This window comes from Callospermophilus lateralis, chromosome 3 (genome assembly GCF_048772815.1).
Source record: "Callospermophilus lateralis isolate mCalLat2 chromosome 3, mCalLat2.hap1, whole genome shotgun sequence".
Taxonomy (NCBI): Eukaryota; Metazoa; Chordata; class Mammalia; order Rodentia; family Sciuridae; genus Callospermophilus; species Callospermophilus lateralis.
In genome coordinates, this window is record NC_135307.1 from 13,225,202 (window position 1) to 13,245,334 (window position 20,133).

Genomic DNA, 20,133 nt, shown 5'->3' on the forward strand with positions numbered 1-20,133 from the left:
GATTCCTGTCCTTGACTTCCCTCTGCCTCTCCCACCATAACCATTAGAATGGCAGGGAAGCCCAGCAGGAGAGGCCAGCCCCACTCTGCTGTCACTATGCTGTGTCACTCTCAGCTGGGCCCCACAGGGTGGCCATACAAGTGTGCAAAGCCATGGATCTCAGAGTTCTCTGAAAATCAGAGCACAGAATCATTTCTCCCCCTGCAAACCCCATGCTTCTCCGAGCCCACTTTTTCCCGGGATGACAGTCAACTTGAGTGTCTGAGCAGTTTTGCCACATCCAAGGAAATCGTTGATTTAGGTCAGATTATCACTTGGTGTTAAAATCATTAGGAGGTTTTGATCTACAAGACTGTGGCGCATTCGTGTCATGAAATAAGACAATAATGGGGACAAGAACTTCACATGTGCGATATGTGTGTACCTCACAGGTGACACTGAGGGACACTGTTCAGACTGTACATTTCATTTTTTTGAGGTATAGAAGCAGCCAAAAGTCATCTGTGACTTTTGAGGAGAGGAGACTGAAGTCAGAATAGAAGTTGACCTGGTGTGGGGACCCTATCTGGAGGGCATAAGCAGGAGCCAGGCAGGGGGCTAGGAATGTTCTCTATCTTGACATGGATGTGTGGCTGGATGCACATGTAAAAATCTTTACAAAACTAGACCTTATGGCACACATAACACTATTTGAGCCAGAAGCTTTTAACTCTAACCAAGACTTGAGATCCAACTTTCAGTTTATAGCAAATGTGTGGGATAGAGGAATAAGCTAAATGGCACTACGAGGAAGAAATGAGCCGGGTGCCATTGCGCAGGCTGTAATCCCAGTGGCCCAGGTGGCTGAGGCAGGAGGACTGCAAGTTCAAAGCCAGCCTCAGCAATTTAGTGAGGCCCTGAGCAACTAAGTGAGACCCTGTCTCTAAAAATATATATAAAAATGGGCTGGGGATGTGGTTCAGTGGTAAAGCACCCCTGAGTTCAATCCCTGGTACTAAAAAAAAATGAAAGAAGTAATGAGACAAATAAGAAAGTTACAACTTCTTCAGGGTAATCAATTCAGTCACTTTCAAGAGGGGAAAATGCTGTAGATCAGAAGAGGTTAGGAGACATCACTATCAGATGCCAACTAGGGGCCAGGTATGGATGTGGGTTGGAGGAACAGTTGTAAAGGGAATGTTAGAGGCAATTAGGGACACTGAAAAAATATATATATATATAAAATATTTTTATTTTATTTATTTATCTTTATGTGGTGCTAAGGATCGAACCCAGGGCCTTGCATATGCTAGGCAAATGCTCTACCACTGAGCCACAACCACAGCCCATATAATATATAAATGCTCTACCACTGAGCCACAACCCCAGCCCACATAATTTATATATATATATATATATATATATATATATATATATATATATATATATATATTAGTTGTTGTAGATGGACACAATACCTTTATTTTATTTTTTTATGTGATGCTGAGAACCGAACCCAGTGCTTCACACTTGCAAGTGCTCAACCACTGAGCCAAAACCCCAGCCCCTTTAATATTATATTAATCCATTTTCTATTGCTATAAAAAAATACCTGGGGCTGAATGTTTTATAAGAAAAGAGGCTTATTTAGCTTATAGTTTGGGAGGCCCAAGAACATAGGTTCGGCTTCTGCTTGGCTCTGGTGATGGCCTACTGGCTGCATCACAACACTGCAGATGCTATCATGGTGGGAGCTTGTGTGAGAGGAAAAGATCACATGGTGAGACAGGAAGCCAGGGAGATTCTGAGATCTAATAACCTTCCACTAGGTCCCACATCTTAAAGATTCCACCATCATATTGCCACACTAGGGGCCAAGCTTTCAGCGTATGAAACTTTGAGGGACATACTAAAACCATATCCAACCATAGCAAATATAAATTATGTTTTAGATGATGATAGGAGTCATTTGTGATGTCTTAAAGTAAAATAATGCTAATTAGTTCCTGTGGATTTTTGTGCGTGTGGTACCAGCGATGGAGCCAGGGGTGTTTTACCACGGAACTATGCCTCCAGCTCCCACCCCTCTTTTTTTTTTTTTTTTTCAGTGCTGGGGATCTAACCCAGGGTCTTGAAGATGCTACCACCAAAACATATCCCTGGCCCTTTTTTATTTTTTATTCTGAGATAGGGTTTTTCTAAGTTGCCTGGGCTGGCCTTAAACTTGTGATTCTCTTGCTTTAGCCTCCCTGGTTGCTGGGATTATAGGTAAGTGCCATCATGTCAGGTTGGAAGATGCTATTTTTAAGAGATCCATACTGGAAAAATATTTTTCTCGTCCATTTTCAGCTTGGAGAAGGAAAAGACAACCCGTACAGGTGCTTCAGAGGTTTCTCTTTCTGCAAACAGCCCTTTCAACTGGAAATGGACGTTTCTTGGACTCGTGCTAGACCCAGCACATCACGCATTTCCCTATTTCATAACAGCTGTGTGTTTTTCCTTGCTAAAACTATTTTTCACTGAAACAGTAATATATGCTTGATGAAAAATATTTTAATATTTACCTTTACCTTTTTTTATGCAGAGGCAGCCTATCAGCCACCGGGTATTATACTTGCTTTTTTTTTTTTTTTTTTTTTTTAGAGGCACTTTCATATCTGCTGTTTTGAAGGCTACAAATAAATTATTCCATGCACTGGACTGCTCCTTTCTTCTAGAAATGCTTCCCTCCTTTGGCTTCTATACCTATACATTCTTGGGGCTTTGATTTCTTCTTCTCTGTTGTTGGTTCCTCTGGTCCTCCCTGACCTCTGAACAGTCACGCCCCTTGACTCCATCCTTGACCTTCCCTCTGACTCTCTTCTTGAACCGGGTGATCCCACCCAGTCTTAGAGCTCTAAGTAACATCTCTGTATTGACAACTCCCGATTTTATCTCCAGCCTGAGTCATAACCTGAACTCTAACCTCTTATCTGGACTGCTTACCTGGCATCCCTTCTCTGCTGGTTATCTGGCAGAAGTCTGTAACCTAACCTGTCCAGAACAGATCTCCTGACTTGAGCCCCCAAGCCTGTCCCTCCTTCTGTCTTTCCTGTTCAGCTGTCGCTCAGGCCAGGAGCCTGGGGCACGTAGGCCTTCCCTTATGCTTCCCTTCACGGCTGCCCCCCAGCAAATCACCCTGGCTCCTCCTTTGAGCTCTTCCCACAGTCTGGCACTCCTCGCACCTGGAGCTTATCACCCCAGGGCTGGGCTCAGCTACCATCACTGCTGACCTAGATTGCTGCGAAGCCTTGCAGGTGGTCTCTCTCCCTTCTTCTTTAAAATTTTTAAGTTGTAGATGGACACAACACCTTTATTTTGTTTATTTACTTTTATGTGGTGCTGAGGATGGAACCCAGCACGTCACACTTGCTAGGCAACCCCAGCCCCTCTGCCCCTGTATTTGCTCTCCGGTCTGTGGCTCCTCAACGGAGCAGCAGGTGATCCTGGGGAACTGGACAAGGCCCCCTTCTCTTGTGGGGATCCCCTTCTCACTGAGAGGAAGAGCTCCTCAAGCCTGCGTGACCTGGCCATTCTCTCTGGCTTTCCCTCCAGACACTTCCTCCGTTATTCATTCTGCCCCAGCCTGTCTGATTTCCTTGCTGTCTCTTGTCAACACAAGGCCCAAGCCTACTTTAGGGCATTTGCTATCCCTCTGCCTGAGGGTTTGAATCCCAGATATATCTGTTTAACTCACTCATTCACCCTTGTCACATTTTCGCTCAAATGTCACTTCCCTGTGGCACCGATACCACCTGGTCAAATCCTCACCATCATTCTTCCAAGTAAGCATTCTCTCTCCCATGTTGAGCTCAGAGACTTCAGTGATGTGCACAGGCTGAGAAGAGGTGGACTAGGACCTCTAAGCCAGGTCTTTCAAAGCCAAAGGCCTTTCTTCCTGTCCCTGTGAGAGACACACTACTCTGACACTTTCCCCTGTCCCCTGGCACCTTCACAACATACAACATGAAGCATCATAGATGGCACAGCCACTGGCATTCACATTCTGACGTGCTCTGTGGAGCAGGGCCGATCTTATGAACTTGGATGGGGGATCTGAGATCCCAGGGGCTCTGTGGTCTGCAAGGTCACATAGCCAACGAATGTTCTTGCATGAGATGGAGCAAGTAGAAGTTTGTGGAAGTCCCAGAGGGACAAGCCTCATTCTGGTTGCAACTCAGATCAGAAGGAAGGGGGTTGTGTTGGGGATGGGTTTTGGCGGGCTGTAACCAGGGGAAGAACGCAGATGCTGGAGCTGGGCCTTGGTGGAGAGGCTTTCTGGAACCCCGAAATTCTCTGTGCTTTATAAATACTGGGCCCTCACATGAGTTCTCTCTTGGCACCTTAAGTCATCTCATCAGCCATGTGTGGGGAGCATTTTATCCCCATTTGGAGGATGAGGATACCCAGAGCTTTTCCACCTGCCCATTGGGAGGCAATTCTGTGCATGTGCACCCCCATCTCCAGTGTCCTTCCCAACACCCATGGTCCATTGCTCAGGACACATGTCCCTTCTCATTCTATCTTTCCACACCTGATGAGTTACAGCCTTCTCGCTCTTCATTCTTTGAACCTTTGTGTCTGTTCTCCCCTTTGCCTGGAGTGTCTCCCCTTCCTGAACTCCTACTCATCCTTCAAGATCCAGTGCCACACATAGTCCCCAGATCCAACAACAGAGCTGATCGTCCACTCCCCTTGCATTTCTCTTGTGGCTTTCACCATGTTTCCCATCAGTGGCTTGTATCCCTTTCCTGGGACTCAGTCTTACTCATCTCTGTGTCCCACTGCTGTGAGGCACCAGGCTCCCTGTGTTTGTTGGAGGAAAGCAACCCCAGGAAGCCTCCTGGAGTACCCAACTGACTGCTCTCTCTGCTCCTAAGAACACAGAGCACTTTCAGCCTTTGCCTGTGTTAAGGGATCTTCTACTATTGATTTTGACAGTCAAACAGTGATTGTTGGCCCCTTTCTTGTACCTTCAGTCTTCCTCTTTCCATTTCTTGCCTCAGCCAGGGGGTGTCCTTGCCATGAGCTCTGGGGAGCAGCCTCTCTAAGGTGCAGCACTGACCCTTGATGCTAGCGCCCCTTCCTTTCTAGGTGGCCTAGGGTGCAAAGCCCCTCTTCATTGGCTATGTGGCCTTGCAGACCACAGATCCCCCATCCAAGACGGAGTCCCGTCTCCCACCCTTGACTGTCTATTTCCCACTCCCATTTTTTCCCTCCCCTGTTAAAGAAAAAATAAAGGCATTTGTTACAGACAGCAGGGAAGACTTTAAGAAGCCCACTGCTCCAATGGGGTGTGTGTTACATCAGTGGAGAGACTTAGTGCCACTCTGATGGCGAGAAAAAATAAAGGCATTTGTTACAGACAGCAGGGAAGACTTTAAGAAGCCCACTGCTCCAATGGGGTGTGTGTTACATCAGTGGAGAGACTTAGTGCCACTCTGATGGCGACAGGAAAAGTGGGAACATTGTAGGGGGGGGTCGGATATTGGAAAATTACTAAGCAGAGACCTCAAGGCTCTGGGGATTCTGGCTAAATTGACAGGATTCTTACTGCAGGCAGGCAAGGGTGATCTGATACCAAAGGTGGCAGATTTTCCTGACTCAGCAGGACTTCTGCTGGGAAACAAAACAAAACAAAACAAAAAACGACTAGGGGGCCCAAGGACAGAGGCCAAGGTCAGGGCCTAGGCAGAAAGAGGAACTCCGAGGAGCCTGGCTCGAGTTTAGTCCAGTCTGACATCCCCCTTACAACTTGGCTCTTTCCTTTCTCCCTCCTCAAGCCAAGCCTTTCTTGTTCTCAGGCCGGAATAATCTTCCTTATTTCCCAAGACCAGTTCAAATGTCTCCTCAAGAGAGTTTCCTGAGCTCCGCACAGGAACCCAGTTTTCCTGCCTTAGAGGTGTCCATTCCTCCTCCCCACACAGGGAGGTCTCGGCGGGCAGGGACGCTGGGTAGTGCCCACAGGGCCTGGGAGGGCAGGTGGGGGTCAGCGAATCCAGACTGGACCTCGCCCCGCCCCCCGTCCCCCGTCGAGGGAAGTGCCTGCTGGGGGGAGGGGGGATGTTCCGGCTCATCCTTGGCGCTTCTCTCCGTCCGTCCAGAGGGACCCGGGGTGTGGGGTGGTGGTCAAAGTGCTAAGCCGGCCCGGGTAGCCTCCTCTGGGATGGGAGGAGATCTCATTCCACGTTCCTGCTCCCCGCTGCAGTTGCACCGAATCGCCGTGGGGGGCTGACAACCGCTCAAGGGATGCGGGAGAGGAACGAAGCTCAGCGGCTCGGCCACCCTCAAAGGACAGGCACAAAGTGCCCACGCCACGATTCCCTCCCCTCGCCCCCTTAACGTGTCAGAGCACTCGGCCAGGGCCAACCTAAAAGCCGTCCTCGCCTCCACCAAGACACAAACAGGCGCCCAACAGCTACCAGGGTCGGCGCTGCGCCTTTAAGAGGCGGCGGCGCTGCCCCCTGGCGGCCGCCCGCGCTTCCTCCGCGCGCTGCCCGGCGGCCTCCCGCGGCAGCCGGCCGGGCAGCGCGGGCGTCGCTGCCGGCTTCTCGGCGGGCTGAGCGCGAGGACGCGGCGGCCGCGGGTGAGGACCGCTGGCGGGCGGGGGCGGCCGCGTGCGCCCCGCCGGGTCCAGCTCGAGCGGCGGGGAGGCCCGGCTCGGGCGGCGCGCAGCCCCCGCCGCCGCCGCGGGAGGGCGTGTTGCTCGGGCCCGCGCGGCGGGAGGGAGGCGCGCGGGCCGGGCGGGGGCGGCGTCGCCGAGGCCCGGCCTCCCCCCTCCACGGCCCGGCCCGGCGCAGCCCGCGGGCAGGCGGCGGGCGGCGAGCACCGCGGGCGGCGGGGGCGGGCGGGCGCGTCGCGGGCGGGCGGGCCACCCCGCCGGGCCAGCCAGTGGCGCGCCGCGCTGAGTCCTCCTCCGCGGGCCGCCCCTCCCCGCCCGCGCCCCTCCCGCAGGACTGCGCGCCGGAGCCCGTTCCGCGTCCCCGCCGCCGGGAGGAGGTGCCCGCACGCTCGCGGCGCGCGCCGGCCCCGGACTCGGCCTGTGGGCGATTTCCTCCGGACCCAGGCTCCGCGCCCGAGGAGGAAGATGCAGACCTTTCTCAAAGGGAAGAGAGTTGGCTACTGGCTGAGCGAGAAGAAAATCAAGAAGCTCAATTTCCAGGCCTTCGCCGAGCTGTGCAGGTAAAGAGGGTCGCGGCTCCGATGCCCGGGGATCCCCGGCCTCAGCCCGGCTCAACCTCAGCCCGGCTCAGCCTCAGCGGTCGCTGGGGAGGCGAGGGCAAAACGGGAAGGAGCGGTGAGCGCGGAGGCTGCGTGCGCGGAGCCAGGTGGCCGTGGGGCCGCCGGCAGGTCGGAGGAGAGCGGTGGCCAGTATGGGCGATGGTTCGGACCGGGGCTCTCAGGTGCACTGTGCCCGGCCCCGAAGCCCCCAGCCGCGCGGGGAGCGCTGCTGGAGGCTGGTGGAGGTCCTGGGCAATCCGGGGGTCCTCGCTGTCAGCTGGGGGTTTGAGGGTACTTTTGCACAGACGTGTTTGTCTTCCTTGGTCACCTTCCCCGTAGTGGAGAAGGGCACCAACGTTTATGGGCCACCTACTACGTGCCACGCGTGTGCTCGGCTCCTGGAGCTGTCATTGCATATCACTCGGTTGAGCCCCATTGAAGCGAGCAGCAATACTTGGCTTGTATGTGGTGATTTGCTGTCTCATTAGAGCCTCACAACAGCCTTGCAAATTGGCCAGGGTGGTGATTCTAGGCCACGTGTCTGAGAAGGGGTACCGACCAGCTAGCGAGAGGGGTGGGGTACCTTCCTGGGTCCCTTGGCTTAGGAGTGGCTTGTGTAAAAAAGGGGCTGTATAAATGTATGGCCTTCTGCCATCTGCTGAGTGCCTCCCTCCCTCCACACTCAGTGGTGGAAACAGGGCGTTCGGTAGATTACATTCTTGGTAAATTACAGAAGTATGGAGTCTTGGGTCAGGTGTGCCTTGTTTTGCTCCACAACTGTGGCTTTGCCCCTGAAATACTGTTAAATTCCCTTTTCAATGAAAGCCTGAGGGGCTCTGATTTCCCAAGCCTTTTGCAAACTCCAGATGAGACCTTTGTTACGCAGTGTCTCCATTTGGTAGATTTGATTTTTGAAAATGGGCCCCAGTTGCATTTTTGACCCTGTTGAGTGCCCAGACATCTTGGAGAATGGAATAGTTGGGTCTCTTTATCCTTGGTGTGCAGGGCAAGGTGCCGTCTGAATTGGCACATGCTGGCAGCACCTGGGTGCTCCTCACTGCTGTCCCCAGGGCCTTCTGCACCTCCATCCAGTGCAAGTAGCAGAGGCGCTTTCTCCTGGTTGGCTGCCTTTCCCAAGCAGGCTTCCTTGGGATTTTCATGGCCAGCAAGGCATGCAGAGTGGCCCTAGGAGTTTATAAGGAAATCAGGAGGAACTCGGAGCCAGAGCTTTGAAGATGGGGTATAGGGCTTCTGGAACATTGAAAAAAGGACATTGGAGTATTGCACCCCAGATACACACTCCTATGAAAAGGGTGCCCTAGACGCTGAAGAAATTTGGAGAAGCCCCTGTGGCTTTCTCGAAGTCCAGTTGTGATGTGGGGCACCGGAGCTCCCCCTGCCGTCATCATGTAAGACTTGGGAGATCCCAGTTAACACTTTACACCTTTTTTACTGATAGGTGTTGTGTCACTCTTTCTGTAACCAAAGCTTGAGATTTGTCCTTGGGTTGGTAGGTTTTACTCAGTAATTAGCAGACTTTAGTAAAAGAGTCCTGGCTGACTTAGGGCCAGGGCCTCATGCCAGACCTGCTGGCTTGCCCTTCTTTTGGACCTCCCTGCCTTTGAAGGGTTAGGGGCTCAGGGCACCCAGAGGGGCAACTGTTCTGGAGAAAATTGGGAGTAGAGTGTTAATTTTTGTAGAAGGGCTGTTGAGTTCAAGGTCTGGTTGCCTTCCTTTGTCCAAATATTGGCTTCAAAAAGAAGGCAAAGGCCTCTAGGCCATTCTAGAACCCCCAGGAAGCCCACTCTGTTTTCATTACCGAAGCTTTAGATGTTTTGTTGGGTAAGCTTAAGAAGGAAAAGAAAACACCAAAAAGAGTTTTTGTTTCTTCTTCCACTTCCAGGGCAGTGCCCTCTGGTGGCCACATTTCTATGCTGGCTGCAAAATCTTCCAACTGTTGGGATGGTGACCTGTGCTGTTTTGTTTGGTGTGAATGTCCATGAGACAGTGTGGATGGTTGTCTTCATCACAGACTCTGAGGGTGCAGTCCTTCTGTATTGATGGATGATCAGTATTGATGGATGATGAATTCTGTATTGAAAAGTCCAGGGATGTTGGAGATGACTTGATGTTGCTCTGAATGTTTGGGGGCAGTGCCCTCACCAGAGGGAATTGCTGGCCTGGCCTGGGATGAGTTGTTTAGTTCAGTGTCAGGCCTTATAAAAACCTTATCAAGACAGGGAGAGGTTGTCTCGTCCAGCCTTGTTTTACAGATGTGGAAATGGGTGCCAGAGGGAGCAGACTCCATACTTCTGCTCTTTTCCTGTGCCTTCTGCATTGAGTCCAACCTAGTGACCTTGTGATGTGCTCAGAGAGCAAAGCCTTTCTTTCTGAGCACTTCCAACAGAAGGTGCCCTTGTTCTCTTCTCAGGGTCCAACTGCTTCTGTTTTGTCCCTAGCTAGGGAAACTTTCCTTGCAAGACTGAGTTGTACCCTCCACAAGTGTAGTGCCCTGTTCTCCCAGAGGTCAGTGCCTGTGGGTGGCATCAATAGGTGGTTGAGCCAAGTCCTGGGAAGTGCCCCACCTACATGAGGCAGGTACAAGGGCCAGCCCTTTCAGCTGTGAGGCCTGATAGGATGGGGCCTCTGGCCAGCCAGCAGATGAGCCTTGGAATCAGCTTGTTTTCAGTGGTACTGTTTGTTCCTGTTCCTCCTCCATGTCTTCCCCTCTCTGTGGGGACACAAGGACATGGCTCTGGTTGAGTTAATTTTCCTCTCCCACCTGCCTCCCAGTTCCTAGGCTGGGGCCACCTCATACCCTCTCTTTGTGGCTTTTTCAAGGTGCCTAGAAGAGGCCCCCAAGACGCAGCGGAGGGCTAAAGTTGTGGGTCGGACAGATCGGGAAATTTCAGGGAGCTTCTGTGTTTGTTTTGTCCCTGTGGTGCTCCTTTGGGGAATGCTGGCTGGCCTGGGTTCCTCTCGTTCATGTTTTCTGTGCCTCTCCATCAGCTCCTTTTCTGCCGGTGGAGCTACAGGAGGTTGTGACAGAGGCACGTGGCATCATGAAGCCCTCTGATATACCGTGTGGGTGAACATTGCCTGTCTTTACTATAACGACAGCTGATTTTTAATGAGTTGCTTCTAAGTACCTCCTTGCATCTCATTCTTCCAGCAGCCAGGGGTGGAGAGATGGGGAAAATGAGACTCCGCATGCAGAAGGGACTGGCACAGCCTGTCGGAGGGCTTCCCTGAGCCCAGGCTGGAGCCTTGCCACCTAGAGTGCAGCCTCCTTGTTTATTAGGTGTCTTCTTGCCAGCTGAGGCCCAGTCATTGTAGAGGCTCAGCAGGAGAATGCCTGTGAAGTTCTTGTCTTCAGAGCACTCAGAATCCAGCTGGGCCCACTCTGCTTTTGGGACTCATGCTCAGGGAGCCATCTCAAACTATGCACGTTGTTTGTCTCTGCGTCTTTTCCCACTGGGGACCCATTTGTAAAGTTCCCAGAAGGCACCATGGAGTTCACTGATGCTCAGGTTTACTGAAAGCCTTCTAGAATCCATGCTTGGTGTTAGGCAGGGGGTTCGGGTACAGTGCCTAGAGCATGCCAGGGAGAGTAGGTGCTGTTGGGCCTATCCCTTTCCCTTGGGCCCTACATTTCTTCTTCTTTTTGGTAGTGCAAGGAATTGAACCCTGGGCCTTTCACATGCTAGACAAGCACTCTTCCACTGAGCTACCCACTATCCCCATTTTTTCCTTTAAATTAGAGCCATCCTGAGGCCACTGTGTTCCAGGATGGCTTAGCACTTTGGGCTGGAAGTCTTCTAGGAGATTCTGCAGAAGGAGAAAGGAGGCTCTTTTCCAGAATTCAGTGATGCCAATCTAGGTTGGTATTTATTCGTTGATTTTAATGGCAGGATTTGCCACCATCTTGGAGGCATGGAGGTGGGAGGAGGTTCTGACTTAGGTTTCCTTTGTGTGGCACGTAGGGAATATCCATAACTCAACCTTGCAAATAAGTCTTTCCTGCCAGCCTCCTAGGGAGTAGACTGGATTTCCTGTCAGAGCAAATACCCATCTGGATGCAGAATGTCTTTGATGAGGCTGTGAAGGTTTCAGGCCAAACGCTACAACTGACCACGCATGTGACACCCATTTGGTGGTATTCTTGGATTTGATAGTTTGCAAGTGGCCCTGAGGTCTGTGATGTTAGCTGATCATGGGGTGTGGGGTTTGTGGCTTGCCTGATGGTTCTATTTTCCTTTAATGCATGGCCCATCTGAATCCCACAGTGCCGACTTCTGCCCCCATAGACTGCTGTTCTCACCTATTTTCTGGGTGGGGAAACTGAGAAAATTATTTGACTGCAAGGTGATACTCTCATCTTTTTAAGTGTGGAGATTGGAGAGTTTGTGCTGGACTTCCTGGAAATGCCCTCTCTGTTAGTGATTTAGAACAGGCTTGTGTTTGCGTTTCTCTTCTGGTAGTGAGATGCAGGAATTCACATTGTTAGGGCTGACTAGGCATCACCAGGCAAAGCTAGGCTTATTGGCATGGCAGGCTGGGTGCCTCTGATCCTAAGCATTGAACCACTCTGTCTCCACTAGTTATTTCTCCCAGTGGGCTAGCAGATTTGGATTATCTAATAAAATCACAGTGAAGTGCCTTGTAAGTACAGTTCCTGAGCAGGTGGATGTAAGCAGGGTTTCTGTCCCCATTTATATTTTGCATTTGGCTGGTAAGTTTACTTCCGAGGATATGCTATGGCTCCTTCTTCCTTCCTTGGCAGAGCCACTGACTGAACCCCTAACCCCTTCCTGCATGAATTGGGCCTTGGAGAGCTGGTGTAAATTGGTGTGGCCTTGCTTTGGAAGGTGTTGCAGTCCTGGGAGGGAAACCCAGGCCCGGCATGTCTAGAGTCACACAGAGGGGCTATGGCAGAGGACGCCCTGCTCTAGTACCAGGGTTCCTGCCCCCTGCTCACCAAAGCCTCCTCTGGAGGTGGGATCCAGGGTGCACGCTGGAGCAGGTTGGCCCATTCCCATTGGCCCATCCCCATTGGGCTGTTCAAATCCTCTGGGCTTTGTCATCTTGCTACAGGTCTCCTCAGAAAACAGCCTTGTGGCTGTGATTCCCCAGCAGGGCTTCATGGGCTTTTATAAGCCAACATAATGCTAGTTCTTAGGACACCCCCTTACCCCCCACTTTTACTGGCTGGAGATTGGAGAAACACTTCCAGGAGGGAGCTCTCAATCCTGGCTCCCCCAGGCCCATGAACACTGGGTGCCCTTCTCTGTTAAACTTCAGAGTGTCCCAGGGCATGCCTGCCAGCAGAGCCTACCTAATGGGCTCTGCTAACCACCAGCTGCCCCTAGAGAGTGAATCAGTGTGCACAGTCAGGCCAGAGGCCCTCCTGGCTTCTGGAGAGGACTTATTTTTCCTCCTTTTGCTCAAGTTGAAGCTTCAGTAATGCTTAGGGAACCCCAGTGGCTGGGCTTGCTCCTTCTCTGTCTGTTTGTGTTCACTGTCTTGCTTATTGTCTGTTTCACTTTTAAAAAATAGATTCCGTGAAGGTAGAGACTTGAGCGGTTTTATTTATTGCTGGAACCCCAGTGTCTACCACAGGCACATAGGAGCTGAAAAGTTTGTCCTGCTGGTTTTGGAAGCCTTTTCCATGACCCTGTGGCTCAGCCAAAGCCTCTTGTGACTCCGCATCCTCTGGTCCAGGAGGAAGCCTCTGGAGCAGGTTAGGGAGCTTGTGGGCCTTGTTCTTTGATTTGCTCAGCAGCTCCCCAGCATCTGCCTCAGCACCCTGTGCTGTGTGCTGGCCTCTGCCTCTGGAGCCTGGGAGAGGAGGGTAAGCAGCCTCAGATGCACTGGACACACTCAGGGTGCAAGCAGAACCAGGAAACCTGCAAACCAGAGAACTGTGGTGCGGTGGCTGCCACCACTTAGCATTCTGTGGCCTCTCTGAGGAGGTGGCATTTAATGAGAGGACTGAGAGCTCCCTGCAGAAGCTGAAGGGTGGGCAGTGTTCATTGTCTGACTGCCTTGGTCCTGGGTTCTGTGTTCCACATGCACCCAGGGGAGCCACCGAGGGAAGGAGAGGTAGCTCTGGTCATAACTGCAGGCTTTAGACAGGTGGTCAGAGGAAGCATGAGGGTGTCCATGCTGCGCCTGTTCCCTGAGAAGGCCTGGAGGAGCTGCAGCTGTGCTCTGGGCTGAGGATCAGACAACGCACTTGGTCTGCCTTGAGTCTAGCCTTTTTGTTCAGGGAATAAGCAGCTCTGGACCTTGGGGTGGGTGGGCCCAGGTAAGCTGTCATTTCCCAGAGCCAGGGATAGGCCTCAGTGCCCTGGGGGGTGGGGTGGGCAGAGATAGGCCTCAGTGCCCAACTGATGGCTGGTGAGTGTTCTGGGATGGTCGTGCTCCAGGCTGCTCCCATCAGGACCCTGGGCTCAGGGTTTCTTCATGAGGAATAAAATGGTGGTGGTCTGTTATATTCTCTCTGCAGGTGAACAACTGACGCTTGTTCTCCTTGGCAGTCATTTGTCACTGCCTAACAGTGCTTGCCCAACAGAAGGCACAAGGAGCACTGATGAGAGTGGCATGTCCTTGTGCCCAGCCCTCCTCAGACATAAAGCTCTCAGGGGAAGGGACTGTGGTCTCTTTGTGGAGCACCCTGAAGATGCTTCTGGGAAACTCAAACTGCTATTTCCTAAGTGTGTCTCTCGACCTCACTCCAAAACTGTCAGACATGGGAAGCACTGAGATCAACAAGGCTGAGCCAACACTGCAGGCTTCTGGGGATGGGGATCTCCAGTAGGGTGTTGCAGAGCTTTCCAGGGAGGTCTCTGTCCCCAGTGCTCCTGGCTGCACAGTGTGGATTCCCGACTCTCTCCTCAGCACTTGGGCTGGGAGACCCTGGAGGGAGCTCCATCTGGCCAGGCAAGGCAGGGCATAGCTGCTGCCCAGCTCTTCCTGCTGGTAGCTGCCTTTTGGGAAATTCCTTCTCCCTACCTGTTAGGATTTTTTGCCTCCGGCTTCTGGTTTGCTATAGAGTACTGAATGGTGGATCTGGAGGCTTGAAAGAGCTAGTTTTGCATGGGAGACCTTCCTGGGACCACTCTGTCTAGATGGGACCCTGATTTCAGGCCTGGACGGGGAGGGGCACTGGTGCAAGCTGAGGTGTTTTCCTCTGCAGTTTGTGCTGTGAATGCATGGACTCCTCGGCTGCTATCTGCCTATGGCCTGGGGAGGGCCCAAGCTGGGACCAAAGAATGGGGAGCTTGTTAGGTGGCTGCTGTGCCTAGGAGGGCTGTTTTACTTCCCCTCTGCTCCTTTGTCCAATGGCTTGTGCCAGATCTCAGCGGGGAGAACCCACCATGGGCCAGGCATGATTGTAGATTGGAAACATACCCTCCAAGATGGGTAGTGTGTGTCCATTTGCTAGATGAGAACTGAGGCTCAGGGAGAAGCGAAATGACCACTGTGAGTGTCAGAGCTGGGATTTATTCTCAGGGCTGGCTGACTCCTGAAACCATGCTGTCTTTTGCCTGCCACTAAGGCATGGCACTCAACTTCAGAAGAAAACCAAAGGTTCTTTTTTGGGCATCTTCTGTGTGCAGTTGTTGGGCCCACCACCCAGTTGGGTGGTGGGTGGCTGAGATGGCAGTAAACTCAGCTTGAGACTTGGCCACCTGGCTGTAGGTGCTGGGGCATGTGATCCACCTCGCTGGCTTCTGCTCCTGCATCGTGCAGTCTAGTCCAAGTGGCCTTGCACCCTGGGGCTGTGAGCACGGTGGTGCCTGGTCAGTGACAGGAGCCCAGCCTGCTTCTCTTCCAGGGTGGCCCTGGGGTCCCAGGCGTCTCTGGTGGGAGCCCAGGCAGCAGGTAGCTCCCCTGCAGTCTTTTTTTTGGGTGTCTTCCAGTGCCACTGACCAGCTCACTGGTCTCCAGGAGGACTGGGACGAGCGAGGTAGGTGGGTGCAGGGGTGCAAGGAGATCTCTCGTGGCAGTTTCACTTTCATTTCTGCTTCACACCCTATTTCCATTCAGCAGCCAGGGCTAGGCTGCGGAGGTGAGGAAACGTCTGGTCCCCACACTGGGGTACCCACACTGGGGCACTGTTTCTACTGCTGGTGCCTGTGCTTACGCACCCCCGGAAGGGATCTGGGGTGGGCCTAGCATCTTCTTTTGAAAGGCACCCCACTCCTTCCTTCCCATGCTCACACACCAAGTGCCTGCTGGGTGCTTGGAGCTCCTGGGTCAGGGATGGCTGGTGAGAGTTCTGGTATGGTCGTTAAGCCACAGTGCGCCAGGCTGATCCCATCAGGACCTTGGGCTCTTCATGAGGAATCAAATGGTGGTGGTCTGTTGTCTTCTCTCTGCAGGGTGGACTTTCCTCTGTGCCCTGCATCCTCACTGCCTTACATGAGTGGGACAGTGACTCTGGAGGACTGTGCTGTGAGCCCCAAGCTGTAGAGCCTGCAGGGGCGGATTAGATTAGAAGCTGGTCTTGCTGACCCTAAAGCTGACTTACTTTAAGATTTTATGAAAGTTCTAACTTTTGTTCTGGAAACTTTGAAAAAGAAAGGAGATGCTGGCTCTCCCATCAGAGGCCTGTTGTCGCCTCCCCAGAGTGGCCTGGGCCGCGGTGTGGAGTCCAGTGTGAAAGAAGTTCTGTTTCCTACACCCAGTCCTTATCTCGATCCTGTGTTCAAGGAGATTTGGGTACCCAGCGCCCTTGGCTGCTTTGCAATGGGCTGAAGCTGTGGGCTGGGGTGGCAAGTCCTGGCCCAGCTTCTAGCCTTGTAAATAAGCAGGCAGGGTGCCCCTGCTGGTGGGGAAAGTGCTTCCTGAGCTTGAGGATCCCACCAGGTGCCTGTAGCAAAACTGCCGAGTTGTCCCTGGGCTGCGAGATTTTAAGTGGTGCAAGTGGTTTCTGTCAGTGGACCTTGGTTGGTAGCCCCCTCCTGTCAGGGTCTTTCCTTTAGCTTTGCTAGGAATTCTTTGCCTTTGGGATGCTCTCCTGGAAAGGGTTGGGGGAGTAGGTGGTTGTCACCTTCCCTAGGGCAGCCACTGGGATGTGGGTAGTTCTGGTGTGCTTTTGCATCAGCAGCAGACTGGGATTGCCCAGAAAATGAGACCTTGTAGATGGCCGCAGACCTGGTCCCACTGCTATGTCCTCTGTCCTCTCCCTCTCCACTAATCAGCAGACATGGTGAGTCATCAGGGTAAGGTCAACCGGCTAAGAGGCAAGTATGGCTGATTCCTGCAAGCCGTGGGTGATAGGTTATAACAGAGACCTAGTGCCACAGGATCTTGTGATAAAGGGCAAAGGATTGACTCCCATAAGGGCTCAATCCTCGGAGGGTTCTGGCTTTGAGCATAGGTGAATTCAGGGGCTCAGTGCTGGTCCTTGGACCTGTGTCTGTGCTCTCCTGTTCTCTCCACCATGGCTTCGTTCTCAGGTCCATGTTGTGGTGCACCATAAGTGCTCACAATGACTTTTACCCTGGGCTAGGTGCTGTGCACTCTCTCTTATGATCTGTGCCACAGTTCTGTCGGGTGTGTTTAGTACCCCAGTTTCCTAACCAGACTTGCTGGGGTTCCCACAGCTAGTGGTTGGCTGAGATTCAGAGCTGGGCAAGTTGGCTCCAAGCCAGTACCCTAGGCCCTAGGTGCACAGGGACCTGGACTCATTCTGATTTGTCAGCCTCAGCCAGTGCCTGTCTTGAAGCTGGTGCTGGGCCTGGGGGTGTTATGCACTGGGGTGGGCTGGGTGTGGAGCTAGGCGAAATCTCCAGAGGGAAGCTGGGAACTGTTCCTGGAGGGAGTGGGGTGAATGTGGCAGCCAGGGGGAGGTGGATGGACTCCCTGGTTCTGGTTCCAGTGGCTGGTGGGGGCCAGGAGGAGGGCAGGGACTACTTTCTATGGCTTCCAGCTTTTTACAGGGATTGCGAAGACTAAGTAGGGGCCTGAGGGTGTGCACATATTGTCCAGGGCCAGGACACTGTTCCCAAGAGGAAAGGGAAGAGTACCCCCACAAATTGGAGCCGAATGTTGAGACTCCTTCCTTTACCTTTCTCCTCAGATAAACCCGGTTCTGGCTTATTGCTGTGGCCAGGCCAGCAAAGGCAGATTCTGAGGGTCTTGGCCAAGAAGCCAGGTGGGTGGGCATCCTGGAGAAAGTACTGCCCCTCCCCCACCACCTTGGAGGGTGGCATTTTCCAGGGCCCGGGGATAGGCTCCCTGGGGCTCAGGGTGAAGGGTGATATCTTCTCTGGCCTGCTGTCTCTGTGGGGAACCTTGGTGTTTTGACACTGAAGTGTTTTGGAGTGAAACAGTCTCCTGTTATGTAAACACAATCAGCCTGTTGCTGCTTGGCCCTGTCCCCACTCAGGGAGAGCTGAGGTCTCTTTTTGCCAGGATGCTGAGGGCTCTGTGAGCCAGGAGCAGCTGTGGCTGATCCATTGGGGGGTTCTTGGAGCTGGAGGGAGCACTGGTCCAGGGAGGGCCTCTGACAGGTCCATGACTTGATTGTAGCCATGTGCAAAGCCTGACCCTGGCCCTCCCCCAGCTGAACAGGCCTGGTAGGAAGTGTGGGGAGGACACCCTGAGAGTGTTTCCACCTGGAAGGGGGAGGAAGTGGTCATTGGATGGCTGCTGGCCACTAACCTAGGCTGTTACAATCCTCAGGGCCAGTCATGAGGGCCCCAGGCAAAGAGAGTTGACCAGAGGCTGGGAGAAGGCTCTTGGCAGTTGAGCCTGGCTAGGAGTTTGGGTTCCTCAGGGTCCTTTCTGGAGCCAGTGGGAGGAGTGAGGAGAAACTGCTCAAGGCCTCTTGCCTGGGGCTTGCTTGGCCTCTGGGGGGTGCCTCTGCTTGTTGGTCCAGATTCTTAGAAGCTTAATCTCTTTAGGGATGACCATGTCAGGGCAGCTAGGTAGAGGCAGTGCTGGTGGGAAAGCTTTGGAAGAAAGGACTGCTCAAAGCCTTCCCCTTTGTTGTGGCCACCATGGACAGCAGGGCTATTCTGACCTTTGTCCTCCCCAGAGTAGCCTCTTGGATCTTTAGGAGCTGTCCAGGGAGGCAGGGATTGGGATTGGAGAGCTTGTGGGCCTGCAATGATGTCCGCATGCAAGGGTCAAGCTCAGGTCCCTGGGAAATGAATTTGCTGCCTGTCAATTCCATTAAGCCAGTAGGACTGCTGAGTGGACAGTGGAAAGACCACAGGGAAGTGCCTGGGTCTGTTGTGTGAAACTGTGAGGGGTCTTCTGTCTATCTGCTGATGAAAACAGCACTGGAAATGGAAACAAACTGATTACAAGTTTGGAGACCTGACCCATAAAATTGCAGAAGTCTGGGCTGGGGAGTGGGCTCAGCGGTAGAGCGCTTGCCTAGCATGTGTGAGGCACTGGGCTTGATTCTCAGCACCACATAAAAATGCAATAAATAAAATATAGGTATTATGTTCATCTACAACTAAAAAAAATTAAAAAATTGCACAAGTCTCAGGGGCAGGCTAATGATCAATTTGTGAATAGCACTGGACAGCTTCTATTAAAAAGTAGTACTGAGCATGATTGCAGAGCACAGCACATCAGGGGCATGAAATGAAAAGCAAGTGTCCCTCTCGCCAGCCCAGTCTCCAGAGGCAATGTGTTGCCACCTTCTTGTGTGTTCTAGACCTGTGCTGTCTTTGTACAGGCAAGCATGTGCATGTGTGCGCGTGCGTATACACACACACTCACATATACAACATGGCTCTCCTGTGCTAACTTTTTCATTTAACAAAGCTTATAGATGATTCCATATTGGCACTGACTTTGAGCTGTCAGTGGCCAGGAAATAATGTGAATATAGCTTTATTTTGTTGTTCTCATACAGCCTCAGGCTCTAACAAACCCCTTGTCAGTCTCCTCCTGGGGGCTAGGCCCGCCCCACGCTCATGGTTGCTCTTTTCCCTCGTCTCAGCCTAGTAGGCTGCTGTAACAAATGCCACCGATGTTCAGTTCCTGCAGTTCTGGGAGCTGAAGTCAGAGATCAGGGCCTGGTAGACTTGGCTCCTGGTGACAATATCCTGGCTTCTTAAAGAGTCCATCGGGGGACTGGGGGCACCTCCTCCTGATTGCATCTGACCCTAATTATCTTCCAAAGACCCCCACCTCCAAATACCATTACTCTGGGTATTAGGGCTTCAAACTTTTTGAGTTTTGGGGGTTATGCAGACATTCAGTCCATATTATCCAGGCACTTTAGAGGAGGTAGGTAGTATGAGGCTCATCCCCTAAGCCTGGAAGGGGCTTCAGCATATACAGGTTCCCATGCCTCTTGCTCCTAGTGCATGTGACCCTTAGTACAGGTGCTGTGCTAGAGAAGGCTGTTAGGAGTGCTCAATCAGCCCAGGGCATGTGTGGGTCCCCTGTCCTAGTCTGTAAAACGGGTACCAGTACCCAATTGGGAGGCAGTTTGAGGGATCACAGGAGATGAGGATGGCTTGATAGAGATGGTTTCTTATTCATATGGATGGTCTGATTATAATTTACTCTTATAATTCCCCCCCCCCACCCCCCACTGAAGATTTATATATATAGTTTTGGGTAGTGGGGATTGAACTCAGGAGCACTCCACCACTGAGCCACATCCTGTACTTTGTTTAGAGACAGGGTGTCACTGAGTTGCTTAGTGCCTTGCTTTTGCTGAGGCTGGGTTTGAACTCATGATCCTCCTGTCTCAGCCTCCTGAGCTGCTGGGATTACAAGCATGTGCCATGGCACCCAGCTTGAAGATATGTTTTTGAGCTGGTGATCGTTACTGATCTTCCAGCTGGAAAAGGGAGGGCTGTGGGTGTGGCCCTTATACCAGCAAGGACCCATCTTGGTCAGTATCTCCTCCCT

The 20,133-nt window shown here is 52.4% G+C and overlaps 1 protein-coding gene across 2 annotated transcripts in view; it reads left to right on the forward strand.

The window, feature by feature from the left end:
- Window positions 1–6,542: 6,542 nt before the first annotated feature.
- Itpk1 (inositol-tetrakisphosphate 1-kinase) overlaps window positions 6,543–20,133 on the forward strand; it is a 129,196-nt gene continuing 115,605 nt past the window's right edge. The window contains exons 1-2 of one of the 2 annotated variants that reach the window (XM_076849726.2): window positions 6,543–6,604; window positions 6,973–7,200. In XM_076849726.2, the coding sequence (XP_076705841.1) occupies window positions 7,106–7,200 (95 nt within the window). In that variant the 5' untranslated portion in view covers window positions 6,543–6,604; window positions 6,973–7,105. Of the gene's footprint in view, window positions 6,605–6,934; window positions 7,201–20,133 lie in introns of those variants that run through there. The other variant, XM_076849727.2, reaches the window with a different exon arrangement.